Below are 25,364 nucleotides of genomic sequence, written 5' to 3'. Positions count from 1 at the left end.
CAAAACTGGAGAGAAAAAATAAGTCTGAACAAATGTCGGTTAAGACTAGAGAGGCTTTGGCACATTAGTTTCACTTTTCTTGAAAGGGGTATCAGATGCACTAGACATTAACTGAAATTGGGGAACTGGAAACGAATAGCTGCAGCATCACAGATGAAGATGAAAGTAAAGAAGATGTGGAACATTTTATGACCTAAATGTGATGGCAGGAACCCTGCCAGGCAAATTGGTAACAAACTGTTTAAAATTCCTAGTGTATCAGTATGGGCATGGTTTTCAAATATAAACTCAATGACCAAAATCAGCATCCTTCCCTCGATCAGTTGGCAATGGTAAGTGAACAAAACTAAACGCTTTTCAGAAATGTGTAATGATATAAAGTAAGGTAAACATAATCACAAATGGGAAATACATAACCAAAGCCCATGGACTTACAAAACCTTTGCAAAGAAATCAGATTTTCTTTTTTACGACACTACACTGTGGACACTCCCTGCAGACGACAGAGGGCAGTGAGGTCTGACAAGGTCAGAAAAAAAAGATTCAGTTAAGGTTTAACTGAATGAGAACTGATGAAGCCTCTTGGATGAGAGGTGAAACGTCTTCGACCTACAAATCTAAGCCCAGTTGATTTTTTCTAAGTTTTTTCAGTTTACTATGACCTGGATGACTGAGAATCTGCACAGACAATTAAGGTTTAAGGTATTTTAAGCCCTGGTGTTAGACTCTCAGGCATTACGATTTCCAAAGTTTCGTGCCTTTCATCCGGATTGCCAAATCCTCATCCTCTGATCGTACTTAAACGTGTTATTCATATTTATTCAATGTTTTTGATTCTGCTCCACAGATGAGATTAAACACTGTCTGAAAAGCAAAAAAAAAATAACGGGAAATTAAACCCCAAGGTTTTTTTTTTTTTTTTTTTTTTTTGCTGCAGCCCACCATCACCAAGGAAACGTTAAGGCCCGCCCTTGTCGCTTCCGGTTTTGTGAAGATGGCGGCAAACACATTTGTCAACAACTTCCAAGTAGAAACTGTAATTAATCGTTGGGTGGTGGACTATTATACGTTTCGAGCACTGGAGTTCTTTCAAAATGAGCAAGACAAAGACTTCAATAGGATTATAAGTATACTGGAGCGTAAGTCTGTTTCCCAGTTTTTCGCCTAGCCACACTTTGTTTTTAGCTAGTTAGCTAACGTTAGCTAGCTCATTATGTCCGACGACCCGTTTTATTTACTGTTTTGAATCGTACTTCACGGTCGTCACCGACAGTATTGGTTATTCTGAGTTGTTAACTGTTAAACTGACAGGGGATAGTTAAACAATAAACCACTGTGCTATAATTAATGTTAATACCGGGTATATACATTTCATATCTGTCAGCTGTAAGAGCTGTTCTGATAATAAAATCCTGAACAGAAAATATGTGACGATTTCCCTCCAGACCTTGCCAAAATAAATCATTTGAAATGAAGACAGCAGTGTGTAGAGTGTGAATAATTTACTTATTAAACGTGTATCTTTAGGATAAGTGACACGTTGACTTGTTGCAGGTGTCTTGGACTGCGATCGTTTGGAGAACACTGATAACATTGCACCGAAGTTTCTAGTACTGCAGTTTCTCTGCCGGATACATGAGGGTGAGAGATTAGGTGAGACAATGCGTTCATCATTTCACGTCAATTACTTGATTCTCTAATGGTAGCGTTGTTTAAAGTGCCTTTAGATTTTGCGCTACTATTTATTAACTTTATATTTCACTTATGTTGTTTGGCATTCAGTGTGGACGGCAATGTAAGAAATTCACTGTGCAGGGAAACACATTTCCTTACTGGGCATATGACAAGAAACACTTTGAACCTTTGACCCTTATGGGTAGTGTCAGCTATTTAATTTAGCTGCATCTATGTGTATACATTTACAAATGTGCAGAGTACAGATATTAAGATGAGCCCAATGGCAAAATGCAAAAATGTAATGTTTACTTTTTACTCTACTGATAAATAAAATAACATGTTAAAACTGGTATTTAAGTGTTTACATAATGGACAGCTAGATTCATAGTTTTGCAGTAGTGTCACAGTTAGTATGAATAAAAAGTGTATGACAATATTTATTTTTGATTGATGTGCTTGACCTGTGTACGGTAAGTTATTTGTCATAAAAAGACCAGACTCACAAAAATCAGTAGTAGCTTAGTGCACCCACCACAGCTCTGCATTAGCCATATTATGTTATGTTGAAAGATGTGGTACAGTAGCTTGTATTGTTACAGGTCTAAAAACTAATACAAGGAATTTTTGTAAATCATAAGCTCAATTTTACTAGCACATTATAGCACTAAAGGGAATATTGCTTTGTCTTTGCCTGCAGACCAGACATTTGAGCCTGACCCTGAGCAGTCTGAAACACCTCTGGAATCAGCATTAAGGGTGCTAGAAATAATGAGCAAGGATAGCAGTCTTCCAAAGCAGGATTTTGAGAATGTATCTGCCTCAATTAAAGATATGGTAAGGTTTTAAATTGTATTTATGCTATGCACTTGTTTAATTCTTACATCCACTTACACAAACTTATACAAATGCCCTTCTTTGTTGAATCAAAAACTGCAGTTTGTTAAGAGCGCTGCCGCCATCCTGTGTGGGTGTGGACCCATGTTCCTACCTTTGTCTAGCCAAGGAAGAATTCCTGAGCACACTCCAGCTAGTTGGTTTTCACCAGGCCTAATCAGACTTGATTTAACTTTTTTTTTTTCTGTTTTTAGATGGTGAAGGTTTTAATCAAGAACAGTGAATTTGAAAGAGCAAAAGAGGTGCTTAAGAAACACTTCCCCAAATCCATGGTTGGCAAGGTGGGTTCACTAACTAAAACATTATGTTCATCATTTCAGTCATTCTAATCATCATTTAACTTGCTTTCACTTAGTAAATGCATTCACATTGAATCCTGACATATACTGAATGTGTTAAAATGATGCATGTTACAATATAGTCGAGGGTCATACAGGGAGGTCATAGTCAATGGTAGTGTTGCACTGGACTGCATTATATTCAGAGGTGTATGTTTTTGTTCTCTGCATTTACGCATTGTACATGAGGGGTCAGAATGGACACCCCTGAATATAATTTTGATATTTCATTGCACTTTGAAGCTGATTTGTCTACAGTAAAGTTGGCTGGTTTTCTGTCATGCTAAAATGTATTCTATAGTGTACAATGTCAGACCTATGAGCATTAATGCATGAATCTTTTCAGTTCGTCTGTACAGCCCATTAATATATTGCCTTCATTTTTATATTAATAATTGTCATATGTTTCACATCACTGAACTTCTGCGTTCTCTGTAGAAAGCCATATTAATGGGACTCATCAGCCAGAAGAATAAAATGCATGAAGTCATCAAGCAGATTGACTTCCACAGGTTCAAGCAGGAGATGTTCGCCTTTTGCCAGACGCTCTGCCCATTCAATAACCCCTTTCTCTACAATGTACGTTTGCTATATATTAATCAAACAATAACGGCGTATTGTTTTTTTTTTTTTACCTTTTTTTATGTTGATATGGTAATGATGAGCTGAATATTTAAAAACACGGGTTAGAGATATCATTGTCCTTTGAGGCTGATTTGAATAGCACAAAATTTTCTGATTACAGCAGGTTTTTAGAAGCATGTTCAATTGTTAACCTGTCACGAGTTCTCTAAGGCTATGAAAACATTCATATAAGTTGAGTACTAAAGCCTGATTACCTTGATATTTGTTCAGCCAATCAACTGATGCTGTTAAATGCTTAGCTTTAGACTTATTTTGTACTTCTGGTTTGTATGTTTGTATCAGGCTGCAAAATATGCTATTGATAAGAGACTTGCAGAGCAAGGTGATGAAGCTGTGGGACCCGGACCTCACGAACTGGATGAAACTGGCCAGTCCTCTAATCCGCAAATGAACACCGTCCCGGTTATACAGCGGTAGGCTCTCTCTCCCTTCACACAACCTCTTCATTGCTGTTAAAATACAAAATTTGCCAAAGCAGTATGGTCTCTGTTATGCCACATCTGATGACTCACTATCTGTCACGTCACTGGGCTGCATCACAGCAGTGGTAAAGAGCCACTTTACCATTAGAAGACCTAAAATATCTATTGCATTTTGTGTTTCCAGATCTCTGCTGTGCACCAGATGGTTCAACACAAATCTGATAGCATCGTTCTTTATTTTTAGTAGGAACATCTCAGAGGGAGGGCCAAAGCATGGCTGACATCACAATGTCAAAATCATTCACTCCTGTAGCTTCCATTACTGGGAAAGATTAAAGGAAATAATGAGGCACTCCCCAGTGTGCATTCATATTCCCCAGATAGCCATCAACGATAACCGGTGTGTTGAATGTTTATAACTCCGTTCTCAGCTGAGATCGCGTTGCAACACGTGTTTATACAATATAGCCCTTTTCACACGAGATACTATGTAACATTGCTGTCTTCATCAGTCTACTAAAGTGATTGCTTTGTGTCATTCAGACACGGCACTTTTAGGGCCCTCAGAGGCTTCGTTCAGACATACCCACGACAGTGAACAAAAAAAGCGCACGGGGTCTGTGTACACAGAGTAACACTAAAAGAAGACAATAGAGAAATATTTACTCTTAGGGTAGTGCCACCAAAATCACTTCATGTATCCAAAAGATCAAATATTTGGGTCCAGCCCTACATATAAGCGTGTGTTATTACTTGGCTGACCTTATCTAAATACAGTATTCAGATGCACGGTCAGGGTAGCGTTTTATGGCTCCAGATTACAATGTTTCAAGTAGATTGTTACATGAATCTTTTGCTAATGTTCTGATATGTTGACTGGATACCCATCTGATTCTCTGGCCTAAATACCCTGTTCACATGCTTTTTTTTTTCTTGTTTCTATCTTATCTTCCAGTAATCCTGCAGTTATCTCTAGACCCAGACTGAAGGCAGTCTACGAGGCCTTGGCTCTATATTTAAATGAGAGATCATTTGCTCAGTTGGTGGAAGAAGTGGAGAGAGAGGTGGAGGAAGAAAATGGTTCTTCCCTGCGTCTTTCACCTGCTCCTAAGAAGGGCACCAATGGTGACCATTTCAGGGATAAAGGGCTATTTCAGAGAGACCCTGGCAGCCCCATGGAGGCTTCCCCAGCAGACCAGCCACCACAAACAGTTGCTGTTACTCAAGCACAGGCAGATAAACTCTCTAAGAAACCCTCCATGTGGAAGGAAAGTGGGCCTTACACCATAGACCGTCTGGTGTGCGGGCCAGACAGCCAGTTGAGCACAACAGCTACTCAGAACCTGCAGATGGAAGTCAGAACAGAAGAACCAGCACAGTCACCAGCTAAATCCAACCAAAAAGACGCACAGTGCCCACTAACGGACCATGAGGTTACCAGATCCACACAGGACCTTCCCAAACGAACCAGCAAAAACTCCTGCAGGTATAAAAGAGAGCAAGAAAAACTTCACCAACTACCTTTTGGCTTTCTGTGGAGGTCACTTTTTGATGTGGTCCCAGAATACTTCTGACTCATTTGTGTATAAAGTTAGGGAATGCCTGATGCAGCAAATGACAGAATACCATTACAGATATTTTTTTACATGTGTTGCTCAGTGGTCTTTAATTTCACATATTTAAAAAAAAAGGGATGTTAAATGATACAACTACTTGATAGAGTAAAGTAGTTCTCAAATAACTAGTATTTTAAAGGGAATTAATTAATATTTTGGACTAATATTAGGACTTTGCAGTGAGAAGTTCTCCATGTTGTAAACTCACTTCAAGTTGAAGTAGTTTAAGGTGTCACTGTTCATTATGGGATATAGAAGGAAGGTTTTTTTATCTTTACAGGTGCACACTACAATTACATGATCATGAATTTGACAAAGAGCAAAGCACCATTTCAATCAAAACAGATTTCTCATTTTGTGGCTAATGCTCAACTTAACGGTCTTCATGCAGAGCCTCCATCACAATCATAGAGTCATCAGACAGTGAGAAGGAAGCACACAGGTCCAGCTCCTCTTTCAAAATCCCAGTGCAGAACCCTTGTAACAAGCAAGCCATCGTTCTCCTCCACAAGCAAGTCCAAACACAGTTACATTCATTATCAGTTTCATTTGTTATTCAAAGATTAACAACACAACATTGCTTGTACTCATCCAGGGTTTCAGGTACTACAAACAACATCACAGATTCTTCATCAGACAGCGAGTCCACTCTGCATTTTTCTGACCCTGTCCCTCACACGAGCTCCACGCCTCACAAGGACCTTACTCGAGACAAAGGTCGTCCCCTTTCCAAATGGTAAGTGATTACTCAGCAGCTTTAGCTAAAAATGTTTGACTCACGTGCTGTGAATCCTAGCGTACCATTCAAAAAATAAAACATTTAAAACAAACCATGAAATATCATCATTTTGCTTCATGCAAATTTTCAAATTCACAGTTTGACAAACATTTTTCAGTTTTCTTCCGTGTCTTCATGTGGAAGTATATACAAGTCACACGGAAGTTACAAATATTGACTTACCTATTTCAATTTATTTAGTGGAAAGAGATGGGCTAATTTTAAAAAGGTTTTATACTAGCTTCACTGCAGACCACCCAAACACAGACCGTAATTCCACCCAGCATATTTCAGTAACGGCTTTTAAATTATTTAAGACACAGTCATTTTTGTTTGTTTTTCCTCAGCTGTTTATCAGTTACCGCTCTTGTTCACAGGCGAAAACTATGGAATGAAGCAAAGGAGAGTAAGGAAACCTGGAGCGACGATGAGTTATCGGTCACCTCCAGAGAGAACAGTAATATTTCTTCAAATATCAGCTTCTTCTTAATTTGGTCTAAATACAATTGTGACAGCCTTGTTCATGTGGTAATATACTTTGGTTTTCCCAAAGGATCGAACGAGAGCACCATTTCAAACTCGGGCCACAGGAGGAGGGTAAGCATAACAAGACTACTGTTTTTAATAGGGCTACACAATAAATCATTTTGTGGGTGTGATTTAGATCCCTGTGTGATCTCAGTCTCACGCGACAGTGATTCTGCTGTTTGCATTAGCAGGGAGATGGCTTGCATTAAACCAAGTGCTTCCCTTTCCCCTGCTAAGCTGCATTAGAAATTAAGTCTGTACTTAAGTTAGTTTGGTTGCTTTTTTGTATTCATATAAAGTTGCTGCTTTGTAACAAGCCTGCAACTTTCAGCAACATAAGCGCCCATCTGAGTTTTGTGTCAGTGACAAAGACGAGGCATTGTCTGTTTTGGACTTGTACGTCACAGCAGCAAATAGCTGAATAACCAGTAACCATGTTCCTGTTGTGTTGCAGAAATGGACTGCGACAGAAACACAGAAGTTGAAAGATGGGGTGAACAGATTTGGAGAAGGCAACTGGAGTAAGATCAAGTCTTATTACAACTTCAAAGATCGAACCAACATCAACCTGAAGGACAGATGGAGAACATTAAAGAATTCTAAATTAGTCTGAGAGTTTCAAGAGAACACTATACTATGGAGAGTTTTCCCACGTTCACGTTTATTTAGTTCTTAAATGTATTGTATTATTTTCTAAAGTGGGTTATTTTTGTTGGTGTATCACTAATAGTCTTTAATTTAATCATGTTTAAAGGTGTTTCATCCAGTAAATGTTCAGAGTTTAAGTTGAAAATGTGTCTTTTTGTTATAACTGTGATGCTGTCTCATGCATTTTCACTGGAGCCCTATAAGTAGTAGCAAGATGACAAATACAAAGACATTGTGGGTTTATTTGAAAGATGGCCTTTAGACAACGAACACAAAAGCAGTTCCTCCTTTCAGCAAAATGTGACTCAAAGCCAGTGTGAAGGGAGAATCATATGAAGCTCTGTGTGAAGGGAATCCTGTACATGGCAGATAAGCAGTATCCCAGTCAATGCAGAGGTCAGTCCCTTGACTGGAAATATGGGCCAGTTGTAACATCTGCTACAAAAGGCACTTGGATTAACCATTTAACCAGCTGCTCTCTGAATTTGAGTGAATGTTGTGGGTATAAAAGGGGTAAAAAGGGAATTTGGTATTTCAGCTGTCAATGCATCTTTATGTTAATGTGTCTTCATTCCTAATGAACTCTCCCACATCAGCCTGGTGGAACACTACAATGGACATGGGGTCCACTCGCCGGCACTCCTGTGTAGACTTGGCAGCAACTCCAAAACCCTGAGAAATAAGAGAGCCGATTCAGAAACTTAGGTCCATTTGGCAGTCTGATCCAAAGAGAACCTAATATTATCCAACAATGTGTGATATCCACAACTTGAGTACGGATGGATGGATGTATTCAACTGTTGGAAGAAGCCCACACCATAGCACTTCTGCCATGGCAGTGCAGATGGGTGCACTTATGTAAATCATGCTGATCATTCCACATGCTTAATATTTTGAGCAGGAATATAAACCTGTATCATACTGACTGCTGTGCCCATCCATGTCAACAACTCAGCATCAGAGCTACAAAACTTACTAGGGGCACGTCAGCCATGGAGTAGACCACGACTCCCTGGTACTGCATGGTGTTCTCAGTGATTCTCCCAAGCCCAGATTTTAGCACATGGTTCCCATAGAGGAATGACTGCTCGGCACCAGGTTTAACCCAGACCTTGAACTGAAGATGAGACAGAAAGCTTTAGATTATTCATATATGTGTGAGTATATCATAATTAACATAGTTATTAGCAGAGATTAAATGTTCGAACAACAGGAAAACAACAATGGAAAGTTATGTGAACATCCATTTCCCTGTAAATTCACAACACAGAGCTTTATAACTGATGGCAGGCACCCAGTTTGACAAAGACATACAGTGGTTCATAAGGTATTCAGGCCCCTCTTTGTGTTGGAAATTTAATTTTAAAGTAAAACTATATAACTTTTTTCTTTTTTTGTTTACAAATTTTTAAAAAATCAAGTATTCGGAGCCTTAACTCGGCACTCTGTTGAAGCCCTTTGGCCCAGACTGAGTGGGAAATATCTGTGAGCTGTCATCTACAGGTATCTCCACAGAAGTTCTGTGGGGCTTAGGCTTGGATACAGTCAAGAGAGCTCTCTGGAAGCCACTCCAGTGTTGTCTTGGCTATGTGCTTCAGGTCAGTGTTATGCTGAAAGATGAACCATCGCCCCAGTCTCAGTTCTCTGAGCTATAGAGCAGGTTTTTATCAAGGACCTCTCTGTATTTGGCTGCATTCATCCTTCCCTTAGTTCTGACCAGACTCCCTGTCTCTACTGCTGAGACCCCCTATCCCATAGCATGATGCTGCCCCCACCTTCTTTCACTGTAGGGATGGTATTACCAGGTGATGAGCAGTGCCTGGAGTTCACCAAACATAATGCTTGGCGTTCTGTCCAGAGAGTTTGTCACATCAGAGCAGATAATCTTTTCTCCTTTCTTTCCTTCTCAGAGCCCTTTAAAGACTGTTTGACAAACTCCAGGCAGCCCTCATCTGACATCGCTTCAAACTGCAGGTCTGCTGAAAAGTTCGTGACATTTATTAAATATCTATATTGCCTCCCTCCCTCCCTCTCCTTATTGCATATCTACTGGCAGGCGCTCAGGAGAGAGGACAGGATGCAAATGATGGAAACAAACAAAGAATATAAATGAGATGCACCACAGTCACCTTTGCATAGGGCGCTAGGAAATCCAGAGCCGTGATGTGCAGCCGGAACTTCTTGGTCTTGGTGAACTTTCCAAAACATGTTCCCACTGACACTAGCTTGTCCCGGGAAATGTTTGTAGCCAACTTAAGGATTTTCTCACTATGAACAGAAAGCGGCGATACAGGAATCAACGTGGATAAACTGCCAGATAAAGTATTTATGTTAATGTACCGTGGATTACCTTATGTAGTAGACACGGTCGTTGTGTAGTCTGAAACAGTAAGTACCGTCCGGTCGGTCCACTAAAATTCTGATGTTTTCACCGATGCTGTTGTGGATGAAGAAAGACACGGATCACACATGCTAGCAAGCATGCTACAATTTCTGGTGTAATTTCTATCTTAATTGGAAAATATTATGTCCTCCGAGTTCACTTACTATTTGGACACCTTCTCAAACATAATCTTCGTCTCTTCGTCGGTTAACGGTCTCATCTTGAGTATTTCAAAAACCCTTGTTTTTGGTGAGGATATGACCAGTTAGAAACATGAAAACGTGGGTCAACACGGAAGTCGTCACATTTCAAACGGAAGTCTGTTGACGTAAGCGATGAGCGTAGTTCCTGGGTTTTTTTTTGCATTCTTTAGCTTTCAGTCGAGCCATCCGCTTTTACTCTGGTAAACCGGTCGCTGTCTGGTAAGTTTATTCACATAATATTAGGATAACTCACGGAAAAGGATTTTACTATATAGCTGTTGAACAGTTAAGTGAACGTTCATTTATTTTTGTTCAACATTAAAGTCACACTTTCGAAAACGGGTTCAGTTAATGTTAGCCTGCTTAGCTAGCTGTCAGTAGAAAAAAAACACGGACCTGCTGCTAGTAGCGAGCTAGTAAACGTTAGCCTGCGAACTAATTATGCCAGCAGATGATAATGCTAATGTTGGTTTGCTGCAGGCTACGAAACCAGTTCAGTGTAAATTAGTCCGGAACCTCTGGGACGTCATCGGTAACTGAATTGAACTGTACCCAGCTGTGATTTTAGCTGGGACTCGCCGAGTAAGGAGTCTTTCCCACGGCGGTGCCCAGTTACATAACGTCAGTCTGTTTATAGATACCGATTGCGTTTGTGTAATTCGAGATCAAATGCAGAGTAAATCAACAATGAACACTCCTGCTGTCCTTGGCAGCCACGTAATAGGATTCACATGTGTTCAGTGCACAGTAATAGTCCAGTGTCAGCACTGTGTGCAGCCAGCTACAGAGCCACAGTTACTAGTTTGTCAGAAGTCCTTCTGTCTGACAGCAGTAGTGGCTGAAAAATGCCTGACCCCGTTTCTTATGATGCTGCCAAGTAAAATTACGCACAGGCTTAAAATGATCTTGTCATAGATGTTAAATCGTACTTAAGAATTTTGAAATGAGTCAAACATATTCAACCGCAATGTCTTTGGCACTTGGAAGCTAAATGCAAGAGCTAAAAGTGGACTTAAATTTCAGTGAATCCCCTGTCCTTGATTACAGCATTTCTCCTGTTGTACAATTGTGCATCTTTCCAGTACCCTGTGCTCCTAAAAAAAATGTTTAACTCATGCAGTCCTGGATTTGTAGTGGTCTTGAAACAAAATGTTATGTAGTGGCAGCAGTGAGATTTTTGTCACACTGTGATTTTGTCAAATGATGGCTCACATTTTCGGTTCCTGTTGGTAAAAGATGCATGTTGATTGTTTCAGCTGTGGGGAGATATAAATTAAAAACGGTGCCTTAACATCGGCATGATGAAATGTCTTAGTGGCCACCACGTTGGAAACAAATACTCAGTGGTTTACTAGGAGACATGAACCACAAAACACAAATTGAAAAATAGTGATCACTGGAAAACCTGTCTGAATCCCATATTGAAACTCTGACCCAGTTTCTCTAATAATGTCACCTACAGACTTGTACAGCATCACGGAACATATAAATATTAGCGTTTCTGCAACATATTTTAGATTTGACATTTTAGCCTTTAATGCACTTAAATATGAGGAAGTCAAAGCACCAGAAATATACATAGCATAGGTTTGTGTGTTAATTTTGATGAAGGTAGCATGACAGAAACCAAATCTTTCACACGGTTGTATATGCATTTATACAGAGGGAAATAGTACACAAATAGAAATATACAGTAATAGTATTTTTCATGAGAAGAACTGTGTGTACATCATTTCTGCTACAGACGTAGGTTTAACCCCATTAGTTATGGAACCACAAGCTGCTAGTCCAAATCTATGATTGTTGGTCAGGACACATTCTAGATAACCCTGAATAATTTGACAAAACATGTCCACACATGACTGAGATATTCTTAAACTTTGATGTGTTGACAGGAGTGTGCTGCCCTGTGTTTGGAGACCAGTTCTCGTGCCAATAGTTCACCCCAGAGAAACCAGTGGTGTGTGTTTCCTGTGTGTGTGTGTGTGTATGTGTGTGTGTGTGCGCGCAGCTCTGGTAACACTGAACAGGAAGACAGACGCAGAGCAACGTCTGGAGTGAGAGAGGAAACTGCTGTGGGTTCCGCATCGGCCTCAGAATGACTGAGTTCTGGGTTTGTTTCAGCTGCTGCATTGCAGAGCAGCCACAGCCTGTGAGTATGAGATTAAACTAGAAGACAAACTGGTTTACTTTGTTTTCAATGTAGCTGCCTTGCTTAAAGTGGAAATGGCACTTGTTTCAGGTGCAAAGGTGGGTAATAACCAGAGCTGGCTCAAAAATCTTAATTTTACTGAAGCTGTGACAATATTTAATCACTGGAATCTGACAACAATTATATTCAGTAAGGACTATTACTGTGACAGGAAACAGCCACCTGTTGTGCCTCCCAGTAATCAGCCAGTGTGTTAACATACATTCTCAATTATCTGGCAAAAATGTTATTCCCTGCAGTGTTTTAATGCAAAGGGCTGCGTTGCTTGATGGGTGAGGGGTTGTAGGAGTGTACGATGTTGGGACAAGTCCATGCGAGTGGTTTCATTCATGTTTACAACCCATGAGCTTCTGTTGTATTTTGGTTAGCTGTGCCGCTAATGTAGCCTACTCTACCTTAGCACCAATTTTTACCACCAGTGTTTCAGCATTGATAGATAAAAACACAGTTTAACATCCAGTACTAATGAAAGCACATGGCATGTCGTTATAGTGCATTAACTGTGGCCCAAATTTGACTGTGAGTAACAGCGAATGCTCATGCTAACAAGGTAAACAAAAGTCTACTTCTCGTGGGCGTTAATGTTCCGACCATCCCCTGTACGTAATTGGTCAATGCAGCGCCTTTGCCAGATGATGTCATCGCCCTGTCCGGCAAAAGTGGAACCAGATCCAACATTTTCATCGCATGGGGCTGCGTCGTTTTGTCAGAGCAAAATGAACAAAAACCCCCATAGAAATGAATGGAGAGAGCTGCATTTGTTCACACCTTTGAAACTCAGTCTGAACACAGCCTTATCAACATATAAGATAGCAGACATGATGAATGTCATGGTTTTCCTCACTCACAGCTCCACTGCTTATGAAACAACATTTCAGAAATTAAACAAGAGACATATGAGAAGGCTCATTCAGCTGCTGTTGGCCTGATCAGACATCATCACCGAGGAATATTTCCTTAAATATTGTTGGAATAATGCTACTAGTCATCTTTAGGTTTTAAAAAGGATTGATTGTGGTACTTGTTTTCAGAAGCGGCGGCGACGGATTGATCGATCCATGATCGGCGAGCCAACAAACTTTGTTCACACCACACATGTAGGCTCTGGCGACATGGGCCTGGGTTTGGCAGCGGTATGGTTTGATCCTCTTTTCTGAACATTCAGTATCTATCCAACAGAGTGTGCTTAGCTACAAGTTTTCAGTTCATGATCGTTTACACCTTGGTGTCTGTAGGTGGACCTTGTTCAGGCCCAGATGAAGTCTAAAGGGGGCTACACACACGGAGGGTCTGAAGGTTCGCAGTTGTAACAAGGTGAGAGATGCTGTTTCATCCCTGTGTGGAGCTGATATTGACCAGGGAATTATCACTACCTCAGCTGTACAAGCCCTGCATATACTTTCTTATGCAAACAGGTGATTGTGGTGGGTAAAAGGTAGTTACTGGCTGTACACGTATATGCAAAAATACTCTTTGAAACATTTAATAGAGCAGGGCAGCAGTCTTGTCGTGTTTAACTGCTTCTTTTCCACAGGGAGTGCAGCCAGTAGTTCCCTTCTTTCCCAAGCTGTAATGCAGGTCACGCAGCTGTTTAGATAACAAATCATACCTGAAATATAATGGAGGCTTGTTGAAATTCAATCCTTTGCCCTGTAGCTTCAACACATTATTGGAGAGAAAGAACACAAGTCTTGAAATTTGAGGACCAGCTTCAGTTAACAAGTTGACTCCACCAGTGTGGTGTCATGACAGATGATGGAAAATCATGCTGCCATACAATAGCAAGTTTGTCTTGTGTGGCTGTGACAGGAACACATACAATACATGTTTGTAGTTCTCTATATAGCCATACTTAATTAGGGGAATTCATTGCTCTGTGAAGGAATGCGTGTCCTGCTCCCTCCTGGTTAGCTTGGTGCTTTCCTAACCACTTCCAGTTTTCTCTGCAACAGTGACTCAGTGAACTTAGCAATTGTTGCTGTTTTTATAGTTTTTCATTTTTTTTGAAAGTTTGATTTTGTGTATTGCAGCTGCGGTCTGAGTCTAGCAGCAGCGTGGCTTTCTGCTGGTCTCACATGACTGGTTAACCGATAACACCGCAGCTTGCCTTGAATGTTGCCACAAACACTTTCACATTTTAATTCCAGATCCAGTTATTCTACAAATAACAGATTTAGCCAAACAATACCAAAGATTCTGCAAACAAAACAACACAAATAAAAATCACTAAGTTAATTTCTTGACAAACTGTGATCACTCAGGCTCAGATTTGATGGCACAACTGATTTAGGGTTTGCTACCTATCAGGAGTGTTTGCGATCCTAATGTTTGTTCTCCTCCTTTCCCTCCGCAGCCCTCTTGTGGAAACTACTGTTGTTGATATGAGGAATCCTTTTTAAAAAGCAGTTCTGTCTATAATGGATGCAGGACCAAAAGATGAAACTACTGCTTTTTCATAATGTTGTGTATATATTTTTATTTTCCATTCTTTCTTTTTTTTATGAAAGCACTGCTATCATTTGCTGCCATACTGTTGCACTGTAAAGATTAACTGCTAGAAGTCGGTAAAGGGGGTTTAGAAAGCTCATAAATGTCAGTGAGACGGATGCTTGTGTGCGTGTATGAGGACGATATTTTCCATTGTAGCCCATTTGGATGCCTATATTTATTATCTGATGTGTAAACGGACCTCATGGTGGCTGGGCCACGCTGGAGATTTGGAACATTCAGCTTCCGTCTTTACTCTCAGAGGTTTATCAGAGGACAGGTAGCAGATAACAAGGCAAAATGCGATGTCTTCACTGTTCATTCTCTGAGTTACTTTCAGGGTTGAAGATCGCTGTTTTGTAATAAACTTGAAATGTGTCGAGTACACTGGACCACTCACACTTGCTTAGGAATTTGGCATTGAGTTCAGCTTTTTTTTTTTTTTTTAATATACTCATTTAGATTAAATCATAGAATTTTAATAAACTATGACGTTCATAATCTGCCTTGTGAAGTCATGTTCATTTGTTTTACTAGTGTAGTTTGTACCAAGCTTACTGGTTTCTAGAGACTCATTATCTTCTTTTCAAAGGATGTGCACCAACTGTAGATTAAGAATCAGTTTGGACAAAGCCGGGTTGCCACTGCGCACACCGCCACAGGTGTGGGTTAGGCTTGCAACACTTAGTTTACCTTTTACCATCACATCCTTTCTGGTTCATTGCATCTGCTTTTCTTTGCCAGGACAGTTTGTGTTACATTCTGTCTTGTCACAGTGTCTTGGACATTAAATAATTTTTTTAAGTTATTTTTCGGCAGAGATGATTTTGTCCTCGGAGGTCTCAGTAGTTTTGTGCTTCTTCGAAAATCCAAACACAAACATGGTACCCAGTCCATTCAGCCTAATTGGACCCACTTTAGCAGCAGTGTTAAGAGATGTTTTCATGTGATGCCAACATAATTTTGTCTAAAATGTTTATTATGACAAAGTGTTAAACCTCCTTCTCACCCACTACTGACATTCAGTTGAGTTATTTCTACCTGTTTATTGTAGCTGGGATAAATAAATGCAGCTATTATTGCCTGATTGTTGTGGTTGTCAGTTATGTTAGTGATCAGACTGGAGTTAAAATCCCTCTTTATATCCTGGCAGGTGCCATTTCTCATCCCTCAGTACTGTAATCCACATGTCTGAACCAGGCTCTTTTGAAAATATAAATGACAAAGGTCAGAGGCCTGGATCTGTTAATGTATGTGATTGTTTGTCCTCCATGTTCATCTTGTGATTCTGCCACAGAATGTGAAGTTAATCAAAGGTCTATGAAGATTAGTGTGAAACAGTTTATGATACACAATGGATTATTGGCTGTTGGTACCAGGCAACATAAAATACTGGATAGAAGAAGCCTCACAGACATAGCCACATTATTTAGTCTAAAGCTGCTGATAGCCACTCTCCCAACATTTATTCACAGATTTAACAATGTGATTCATCAGGCTGAGACACTGTCACAGAGAGCTGATGTTAAGTGTTTCTGTAGTCATTCCTGTGTGAAGAAACATCCACGTATGTGTAGCCCACTTAGTTTTCCCAGGTCCTGGCTAAATGCTGTGGCATGTGCAGACATGCTGGGGCTGCAGTACGTTATGTGACCAACAGGCTAGTGCTCGTGGACTTGTTGAATGTGACTTTAAAAATGTTTCCTCCGGGGATTCCTGTCACAGGACTTGTTATTATGATGATGCTGTAAATGTGTAACATAAAATGAATGGATCCATGGTTTATATGTATTCAGGGTCATACATATTTTTGGTTACTTTTCTGTATACCATTGCAGGGAAGGTAGAGGCAGAGCAGCATTGTTTTTCTCAGGATCTGCTGATATGTAGTTCCCACTTTAAGGGAATGTTATCTGCCTTTTTCCTGCATTTTCAGAATAAACAATGCAAAATAAAAGTCATTGTTGATGTTTGAACAAGTGTGTGTGTGTGCTCCATGTTTTCACTTCAGCAAAAAGTCGTGAGGTGAGAAAGGAGGACTGAGCTCACTGTGCATGATCAGTTTTAATGCTAAAAATACAACAGGTGTCCTGAAAATAATCAGTGGTGGAGGAAGAGCACAGATGAAGACAAACTAAAACGTCCTGCATTCAAAGTCCTGTTTAAAAAAAAAAAGCACTTTAAATACCAAAAGTACTCATTCTGCAGAAAAATGTCCCCTGTGACTGATATCAGATTGTTAATACTGTTGTATCTGTAGCTGATTTAAGGAGATGCAGCCAGATAGTTTAGCCCAGTGTTTCCCAACTTTGGGATCAGACACCCTCACAGGGCCACTAGGTAGATCTGGGGGGTCAGACATCTGAAATGTGACAAGAGCCCAGCTGATTGGCTATTTAAGGGCGAACAAGCCAGAAAATTGAATTCACCGCTTTGATTTTAACAGTCTCTTCGTGGTTTTATTAAATATTTTAACCCAGAAAATAGACTAATAAGAAACTGTCAGATATACAGAATGTACCAGAGTAAATAGCAAAGTATTCCTCACTGAAATGTTGTAAAACAGAATTAGAGCACCATTAAATAGAAATACTCAAAAGTGTCAGAATGTACTTATTTGCACCACTGTAAATAACTGCATTGCGATTCTTGATGTAGGATTAACTACATATCAAAAGTCAGACCGTTTGTCATTAGACATTTAGCAGGAAAAGCGCTGTGTAATAAAAGGCTGCATTACATTCAGGTGTGTCAGGTTGTTTGGTATTGTTGATGCACTAGAGCCACAGTTGGTGCTGTTTGTACTTGTGCTTCTACTGCTATGACACATCAAAATGTCTGCCATGACGACGACCTGGAAAGTACAGTCACAGATAACTAGTTATAGAGTGTATATGAAATGAAATGCCCTCATATGCTATACAACATGTTAACCCCACTGCCAGCAGCCTTTAAGAGCAATGTTTTTGTTCATGAGATCGCGTCATTGTGTTTTCATTAAGCATTATGTGTGTTTCTTTTCAGTTTCCAGGTGTGTCTAACCACCTACTTCCAGCAAATGATATTTTATCTAATTACTTATTTTCTGCTGCAGTGAGTTGAGTGATGCGTTACATTCACTGACGCTTGAACAGAACAAGGAAGAAGTTTTTAAAATGTCAACAAACAATAAAAGCACTTTACAGGTCATCTTTTTATCCATTCTCTGTATGGAGCCACCTTCAGTCCATCCAAAGTATTGAGGTAATATGAGGTTTTTGTCAGGACAAATAAACTGTTAGTCCGGTATTGAACACTCCATGTTCCCCTAGTTGTGTTGTCAATTATCATACATGATGTAGATAGAAATCTGAGAGCAAAACCCAAACATTTAAGACAAAACTGACTTTGAAACAATTATTAATTAGTAACATTTGCAAAAACTTGTCAGTCGACCTGTAGGGTATATATAGCCTATAAAAAAACAAAGCTACATTTTTTAAAATGCTAAATTACTTTGGAAAAAATACAAAAATCAAAAAAATGCACCATCTATGGCTCAAAAAATTGAAATGTACAGAAGTATTTAAAAGTATCTAAAGGAGTTACTTTTAAAAACAAAGCTAATGGCACAAAGGCGTAGGAAGCTCATACAAACAAAAACTACATATACTGTATATTAGAAACTTAATTCAGCTTCCTTATGATAGCAAAGCATAGGAGTTTTGACCTCCACTCACAAACACGAGCCTACTAGCAGCGAGCGCCACACGTGCAGCCTCAATGTTGTCATTTACTGTACAGCGGCTAAACATCCAGTGAAACTCAAAGAAATAACAGAGCAAGAAATGATCCTGCACTGAAGTGAAATGAGATCTGTTTACTCTCCGAGCTGTGGTGTGAGCTTGGAGTCGCTTCAGTGAGTCTGATGCACTGGACCACAGTGAACCCAAGTGATGACAGAGGAAAAAGCTTGGCTTGGAACAGGATCTTCATCGCAGCATGCTCAGCAGAGAGGTTTGACCCTACTGACAGAGCAGTATTCTCTGCTGCAGTGGTCAAGTCGGCTAGAAAGCAGACGTGGCGAACAAAGAACCAGATGACTGTACACAGCTACAACATCAGTGTTTGCTGATGTGTGGACCAGTCGGAGAGCTCCTTGATGTAGTTTGGACCAAACAGATCACTGTAGCTTTCTGTGTGCAGAGAGTACGGAGTCTCATCACCAGCACCTGCAGAGCCGAAACAAACATCCGTCTTTAATCACACATGATTATTTGCCCACACATCTAATCTGTCTTTTGCAGCCTGGTCAGCTAAAAAAAAGATATATGAAAGATATATTATAACTGATATATTATTTATAGCATATATAAAACTTCTAGGAATAAAAAGACTAAGAAGTCAGTGGTTGTCAGTGACACACAAACGTCACATATACAAATAAATACAGTACGTAGCATCCCACAGTGCCAGTGGTCCCACAGTGTGTGTGTTCTCCAGCCTCTCTGTTCCCCAGTCTGGTTCCACAGGTCAGTGTTGCTTAAGTGGTCCATCAACTGTGGCAGACAGAGCAGGGCAAACCGCACGATGATCAGTCAGAAAAACAAAAGCCATTGCATTTAGTCTGTCAGTAAGTTAAAGCTCTGACACCTTAAATACAGCCTCGTTCTGCTCCAGGTCTTCTGGTTTGGCCTCCCACATCCCTGTACAACAGCGATAGAACTAAATGTCTCATCCTCAAGAGGCAACAGAGCCAATGTCAGCATCCAGGATAACAACAACCCACTCTGACTACAAGCCTCTCACCATGTGTTTGAATGCTGCTAAATGTGTCTTCTGCAGGGGTCTCCACCTTCTGTGGTAGGAGTGTTGTTGCTGTGGGATTCCAAGTGTGCGCGGGGTACATATCATCACCTAAACTCTCCTGTCTGTCTCTGGGCCTGCTGAGCAGCCGCAGCCCTGGCAGAGAAAAGGACAGACAGCACTATCATATTCAAATATGTTTGCATTTGACAAAATAAATGCATGTCACACCACATGCATGTCCTACCTCTCCGACGTCTGTGTGTTTGTGTGCTGGGTAACATCCTGTAGACTCTATAAGCGTTGCTGCCTCTCTTTCTGCTGTGCTCCCGCAGCTCACAGATGTCGGGCAGAGAATTCAAGGCACAGCGGAAATTAGCCTTCCACGTCTTTGGGTCTGGCTTGTCTTTACCTGGACGGTACCGTCCTGAAGCGAACAAGCAGAGGACAAACACTGGTCTATATGTGTATGTTCTAAGTTTTTTGCGTTGAGCCATTTCAACCGCTCATTTTTTTTCTCACTCAGTTTGTAGAATTTTCTATACCTGACTTCAGGTCTGCTATGTGCTAATTAGATTAAATAAAAAATCATTTTGGAATATGGCACTTGTAAGCACAAAACGGAAAACAAATATGTTCTACAGGAATTTTCTTCAAAATTAGTTGATAAAGCATTTTATGGCCCTTATTATATCAGCTGATATTGTGCTTTGGTGGCACATACTCACAGAACGGTTTCAGTTAAATTAGTGCAAATGAGTTGACACAAACAAAACGTGAAGACTGTGGTGTCCCTGGGCAGTTACCCGCTATGCCTGCATGAAGAAAAACTAGAATTCCTACTTTGCTGTTGTATGTCCCCACCAACCAGTCAAATTCATGGGTATGGGACAGAAGTGAGGTCCCTGACCTTAACCATTGACCACCAAAAACTAATCAGTTCACTGTTGAATCCAAGTGGACGCTTGTGCCAAATTTAAAGACATCCCCTCAAGGTGTTCCTGACATATCACGGTGAATGGGCCAAACACCAGGTCACAGTAAACTTTACTTTTGACCTCCAAAATCTAATAATTTCTTCATTGAGCTTCATTGCACCTGTAACCACACCCAGCGGTGTTGTGGTGTCCTGCAGAGCACCTGTACGACACAGCAGCCAGGTGGAGATCTGTAAAAGCTCTGGTGTGTAACCACTGTGGCTCTGTGGGTTGTGCCAACTGTGTACTCACCACCTCACATGACAGTCTGTCAGGACAAGCAGCTTTATAAACATGGTTTTCACATGAGTCATTTTAAACTGTTGTCTCTGTGTCAGCCTGAACGCAAACACAGACAGGAGCGTCTTGGAATAGCAATGTACTGCATACACAGGGGTACGGCTATTGCTTAAAGTTACTCCTTAAATACTAAATGGTTGTTACATAATTCCAAGTATTTATAAACTATTTATAAATAAGAGGGGCGGCATATTGGAAATACATGTAAAAAGTCAATGAAACCCCTAGTTCTGTGAAATAATAACCATACATTATTAAGAAATTGTTTATTTTGTGTAAAAATGAGACAGTGCTTTCTTTAGCTAACTTTGGCTGCTCTTCTTATAGAATGCTTATGACAGTACTGTTTGTTGGTACATGGTGTATTTGAACATTACTATAGGAATATGATCAAATATCAAATCAACTCTATCAGCCTCATTAATATCATCAATATTATTATTGTCAGATATCGCTATAACATCTGTCACTGTGCTGCTATACTTAAAAACACCTGTATCTATCAGCAGCTGGCAGACAATCTATCATCAACACTGTGATAAAGTGACTTCATCCAGTGTGTTGAGTCCGTTCTCATATTTAGCACCACAGTGCGATTTGGATCTCGGCCAGCGCTCTGAGTGTAACCGCCAGCCTCATTGATAAAATCACTGGAGCTGAACAGGGTCCACTATGGATCATTTACAGCAGATTTAGGCTGCACAGGTAGCAGCAGCTTTATCTTTCACCCGCTGTCCTCAGTGACTTGCAAAGCCTCTGCAGGTTTTATGTCAAAGACAACTTTATTTTTGAATAACTACACTGATGGTTCTTATACACTTTTGTTTATTAATTGTTTTGCTTTCTCCATCTAATGAATTTTGAGATGATAGTAACAATATTTATTTCACATAAACTACTGAATATGGTTTTTCTAGATCTTGTAAAATGCAATGTTCATGGGCAGATCATGAGACAACCTGGGCACAAGCATGGAAAAGGCCACCAAGCCTCTTACACCAGAGCACCAGACTGAAAGCAACCCAAAATGACTGCAAACAGCACAGCAGTGGCTTTTTTTTAGTAATCTGCAGTCAGTTTGTGTCACTGTATTCTGTGTGTCTTTGTTGTAATTTTATGAATCTCTGTGGTTGTCTTGAGTCGTCCTTTTGCATCTCTCTTTGGTCATTCTGTGGCTTTTTGCAAACATTACATGTGTCTTTGCAGTACTTTAGTGACTCTGTTGATCAATTTGCATTCACTTATATTCATAAATTCCTATCTTTGTAGTATTTTTGTAGGTGATTTGAGTCTTTGTGATCATTTGTGTCTTTTTCTAAGTCATTTGATTGACTTTCTAACCAGAAATGTTAACATCCACTTCAGAGGCTCTGGCCCAGGGGCCCCATGAACCCCTGGGCCCCTGGGCCTGTGCCCAGTAGACCTGTTCAGTTATCCATCCGTGGCAGCGCTGTACTTTGGAGGCAATATGATCACTCTGCACATTCACAGCCACTGAACTGGAGTTTTCCCATGATGTGATGCAGCTTCAGTCACAAACCGTGACTTTCCCAAGACAGAAACGTGCGATGAGTTTCACATGCGCACGCATGTGTGTGCATGTGAAACAATTTGTCAACTTTTTACTCAGAACAGTATGAGATTACATATAGATTATTAAACAAAAGCAATTAACAAGATTCTTATTAAATGAACTTTTATTCTATAACTTGTATAAATATATATGTTTAATGTTCTGTTTTAGACGTTAATTAATCCAGAAGAACACTAAACAAACCACTCAGTGTTATTTGTTTGATTACAGGTAATCAGTAATCTGACAGAGATTACGTTTTCATAAGAAATTTAATTAATACAATAAACTGAAACAATTTTACAAATGTAGTGCTCTGCCGTTGTCTAACGACCATGAATACAGAGCACCTAAAAGCATTTTGCTTAGTTCCCCTGGTGTTTTTTTTGTTGTTGTTGTTGTTGTTTCTACAGATAAACTGTTAGTGTTTGCCCTATCTATCTATTTGTGTTATTTAGGGTTATTGTGCAGTTTTCATCACCTGTACACTGGATGTTGACAGGAATGCGGTATGTCTAGAAATTCATGGGCTGAACAAAACTATCTGTTGGAAACACTTCTACTAAAGAAGAAAGAAGTCAGCGAGAAAACCCCATCAGATGGTTACAATCATGTCAGTACAAATAGCCAAGTGGCATCAAACAGGCACATTTTAACTTTGGAATAATTTTAGAAACTTTATTTTTCCAAATGTTATGTAAGGACATGACACACAGTATGTACACGCTGAGAATTTATATATATATTTTTTGGCTTTAAAATCTAATAAAACTCATCTTTTTTCAGGATTTTCTTTTTTTAAACTTCTTTTTGGCATTTTAACCACTCGACTGCCAGGACACCTCATAGAGGTGAAGAATAATGCCAAATATGAAATGAGGAAGGAGGTCTTCTATATAGACTCTTAACAGGCAGAAAACAGGTGGTCACTAATTTGTAGCTGCTTTGGTTCAGAAAATGTCTTAGGAAAACACTTTGCTGAGACTAATGCAGTCCAACCCAACAGTCCTACAATAAATCCTCCAGCAGGTGATAATGTTCAGTTTGTTCAAGTTGTTTCAGAGAGGTGTTGATTCAGCTGTCTGATCATTTTGGGGCTTTAGTTTCTGTTGAATTGCTCTGTGTTATACTGACTGTTTTTTTATTATTATTTTGTCCACCCCATTACTACAGTATTATACTGCATTAATCCTAGGCAGGTCTACTTAATAAACTGCCAACTGAGTGTATGTATATGGATCGCAAATTACAAATTACTGAAGTCTGTGTCTGCGATGGGCTGGCGACCTGTCCAGGGTGTACCCTGCCTTTCGCCTGCAGCTGGCTGGGATTGGCTCCAACCCCCCGTGACCCCGTTTGGGACTAAACGGTTTAGAAAATGGATGGATGGATGGATGAAGTCTGTGTTTTACGTGTGTGAACATGATTAATAAATTTGGCACATGGTAATATTGTGACATCATAAAATATTCTAATTAATATCAGTAGCAGTGCTGGGGCTTCCTTGTAAGAGTGTAACACATCTGACACAGTGCCCCGGACTGACAGAATAAAAACGTCATTTGTATTAGTGTGTGGCTCCTACCCGTGTGCATGGCCCAACTCCTGAAGAGTGTCGCATCTCGGTCAATACTCCAGCCATGACGAGCCGCATGTTTCCACGGGATCTGGAAGATTCGCGCTGACTGTAGAATAAATAACATAGCATTGAGCAGGTTGCATTGTTGCCAAGAATATGTCATGATTCAAACACTGATCCACAAAAAACATTTTGCACTTATGTGTGTATGCATGTTCATATGTGTATGTGTGTGGGGGGATGAGAGTGAAATGGGGGGGTCTACCTGGTCCAGCCAGCTCACCCCTGGATACCTCCCAGACTGGATCTGCTCCTCCAGCCACGGCCTCAGCCTCAGGCGGCCTGGTTGTTGCATGATGCAGCCCGAGCTTCTGGTGTCCGGGAAGGTGTTCACTATAGCTGTGTCACCAGCGCCACAGGAGTTTCAGCAGTACCAGAAAACTTCGTAGGAGCTCAGACTAAATCAGAGGTTACACCGGGACACCTTTCCTCCTCCACCTCCTTTCCTCCAATCAGAGCTCATAGTTAAGACAATCCCTGTCCTCCTCCAATAACCTTCCTCAGTGTTTAGGTGGCTCCTCCAGTTACAGGAAATACTGCATGTTGCTTTCTTCATGAATGAGACTGAGGTCAAGTATTAACAGAATGAAGATATATAGTTTTGTGTAAATGTTGTTCCTACAATTCTACACAGTAATCACCCTAGTTCCAAATCAAACATTTGGCGAATGCATTGTACATTAAGCTTGCTACATTTAATTCTGGCCTGAACGGGTCACCTTCAAGGTTACAGACTAAAGACTAAAGTATTTTTCCTGATCCTGTGGTTTCTAACGTGATTCAAAGTTACTGCAGAACACAGCAGTGTATTTTTGTAAGACCAGCAGGTGGCAGCAGAGATGAACTGCTCCTCATGTTATGTCAGTGCTTTTATTTTAGAAGTTGATATAAAAGAATGATCATTGTTTAGATAAGCAACACCCTTGTCTCTCCTCTTAATAATGTTCACATCGGTATTTTAAATATGCAGAGCATGCAGTTTGATACTATATCATTTTCAGGGAACTGATGACTATGTGTTGAATATTGTATTTGATTCATAACTAGACATGATGATCAAGAGCCGATGTAAAATACTGTCTTCATTTTAGTGGCACTGAAATAGTATTATTTATTAAAGTATTCTCATAGTAAAAATACAAATACTACCTGAAAATACATTAATGAAAATTTTAGCAATACTATTTAACAGGTTTGTAAATTCCAGTTTATTTCCAAATAGTTTCCTAAGGTGTTCCCTGTATAATTTGGTACTAATA

General features: G+C 40.1%; 4 protein-coding genes across 5 annotated transcripts; 2 read left to right on the top strand and 2 right to left on the bottom strand.

Annotated features, from left to right (window-relative positions):
• Positions 1 to 970: 970 nt before the first annotated feature.
• LOC109954523 (telomeric repeat-binding factor 2) lies at positions 971 to 7,677 on the top strand. Its single transcript, XM_020589901.1, has 12 exons — positions 971 to 1,139; positions 1,555 to 1,653; positions 2,375 to 2,511; positions 2,766 to 2,852; positions 3,348 to 3,488; positions 3,837 to 3,967; positions 4,932 to 5,462; positions 5,984 to 6,103; positions 6,188 to 6,328; positions 6,748 to 6,827; positions 6,924 to 6,967; positions 7,353 to 7,677. Exons 1-12 carry the CDS (start codon positions 995 to 997, stop codon positions 7,509 to 7,511), a joined length of 1,815 nt encoding a protein of 604 aa, XP_020445557.1. The 5' UTR covers positions 971 to 994; the 3' UTR covers positions 7,512 to 7,677.
• Positions 7,678 to 7,768: 91 nt separating this feature from the next.
• On the bottom strand, positions 7,769 to 10,247 carry nip7 (NIP7 nucleolar pre-rRNA processing protein). Its single transcript, XM_020589903.1, has 5 exons — positions 10,094 to 10,247; positions 9,897 to 9,983; positions 9,676 to 9,814; positions 8,523 to 8,663; positions 7,769 to 8,218 (listed from the first exon to the last, which is right to left on the bottom strand). Exons 1-5 carry the CDS (start codon positions 10,147 to 10,149, stop codon positions 8,099 to 8,101), a joined length of 543 nt encoding a protein of 180 aa, XP_020445559.1. The 5' UTR covers positions 10,150 to 10,247; the 3' UTR covers positions 7,769 to 8,098.
• Positions 10,248 to 10,270: 23 nt separating this feature from the next.
• Positions 10,271 to 16,773, top strand: cdc42se2 (CDC42 small effector 2). Of its 2 annotated transcripts, none has more exons than XM_020589904.1 (5): positions 10,271 to 10,351; positions 12,028 to 12,284; positions 13,376 to 13,477; positions 13,580 to 13,658; positions 14,698 to 16,773. In XM_020589904.1, the coding sequence occupies exons 2-4, from the start codon at positions 12,231 to 12,233 to the stop codon at positions 13,652 to 13,654; spliced, it is 231 nt and encodes a 76-aa protein (XP_020445560.1). In that variant the 5' UTR covers positions 10,271 to 10,351; positions 12,028 to 12,230; the 3' UTR covers positions 13,655 to 13,658; positions 14,698 to 16,773. The 2 variants fall into 2 exon arrangements, with proteins under 2 accessions (XP_020445560.1, XP_020445561.1); XM_020589905.1 differs by having other exon boundaries at positions 10,278 to 10,351; positions 12,144 to 12,284.
• Positions 16,774 to 18,923: 2,150 nt separating this feature from the next.
• On the bottom strand, positions 18,924 to 24,400 carry LOC109954490 (interferon regulatory factor 1-like). The gene is made up of 7 exons (XM_020589846.1): positions 24,311 to 24,400; positions 24,052 to 24,151; positions 19,864 to 20,043; positions 19,620 to 19,772; positions 19,464 to 19,516; positions 19,279 to 19,369; positions 18,924 to 19,042 (listed from the first exon to the last, which is right to left on the bottom strand). The coding sequence occupies exons 1-7, from the start codon at positions 24,398 to 24,400 to the stop codon at positions 18,924 to 18,926; spliced, it is 786 nt and encodes a 261-aa protein (XP_020445502.1).
• Positions 24,401 to 25,364: the final 964 nt, after the last annotated feature.

Source organism: Monopterus albus, unplaced genomic scaffold (genome assembly GCF_001952655.1).
Source record: "Monopterus albus unplaced genomic scaffold, M_albus_1.0 scaffold10.1, whole genome shotgun sequence".
Lineage (NCBI taxonomy): Eukaryota > Metazoa > Chordata > Actinopteri > Synbranchiformes > Synbranchidae > Monopterus > Monopterus albus.
This window is presented reverse-complemented; position numbering and strand designations above follow the sequence as displayed.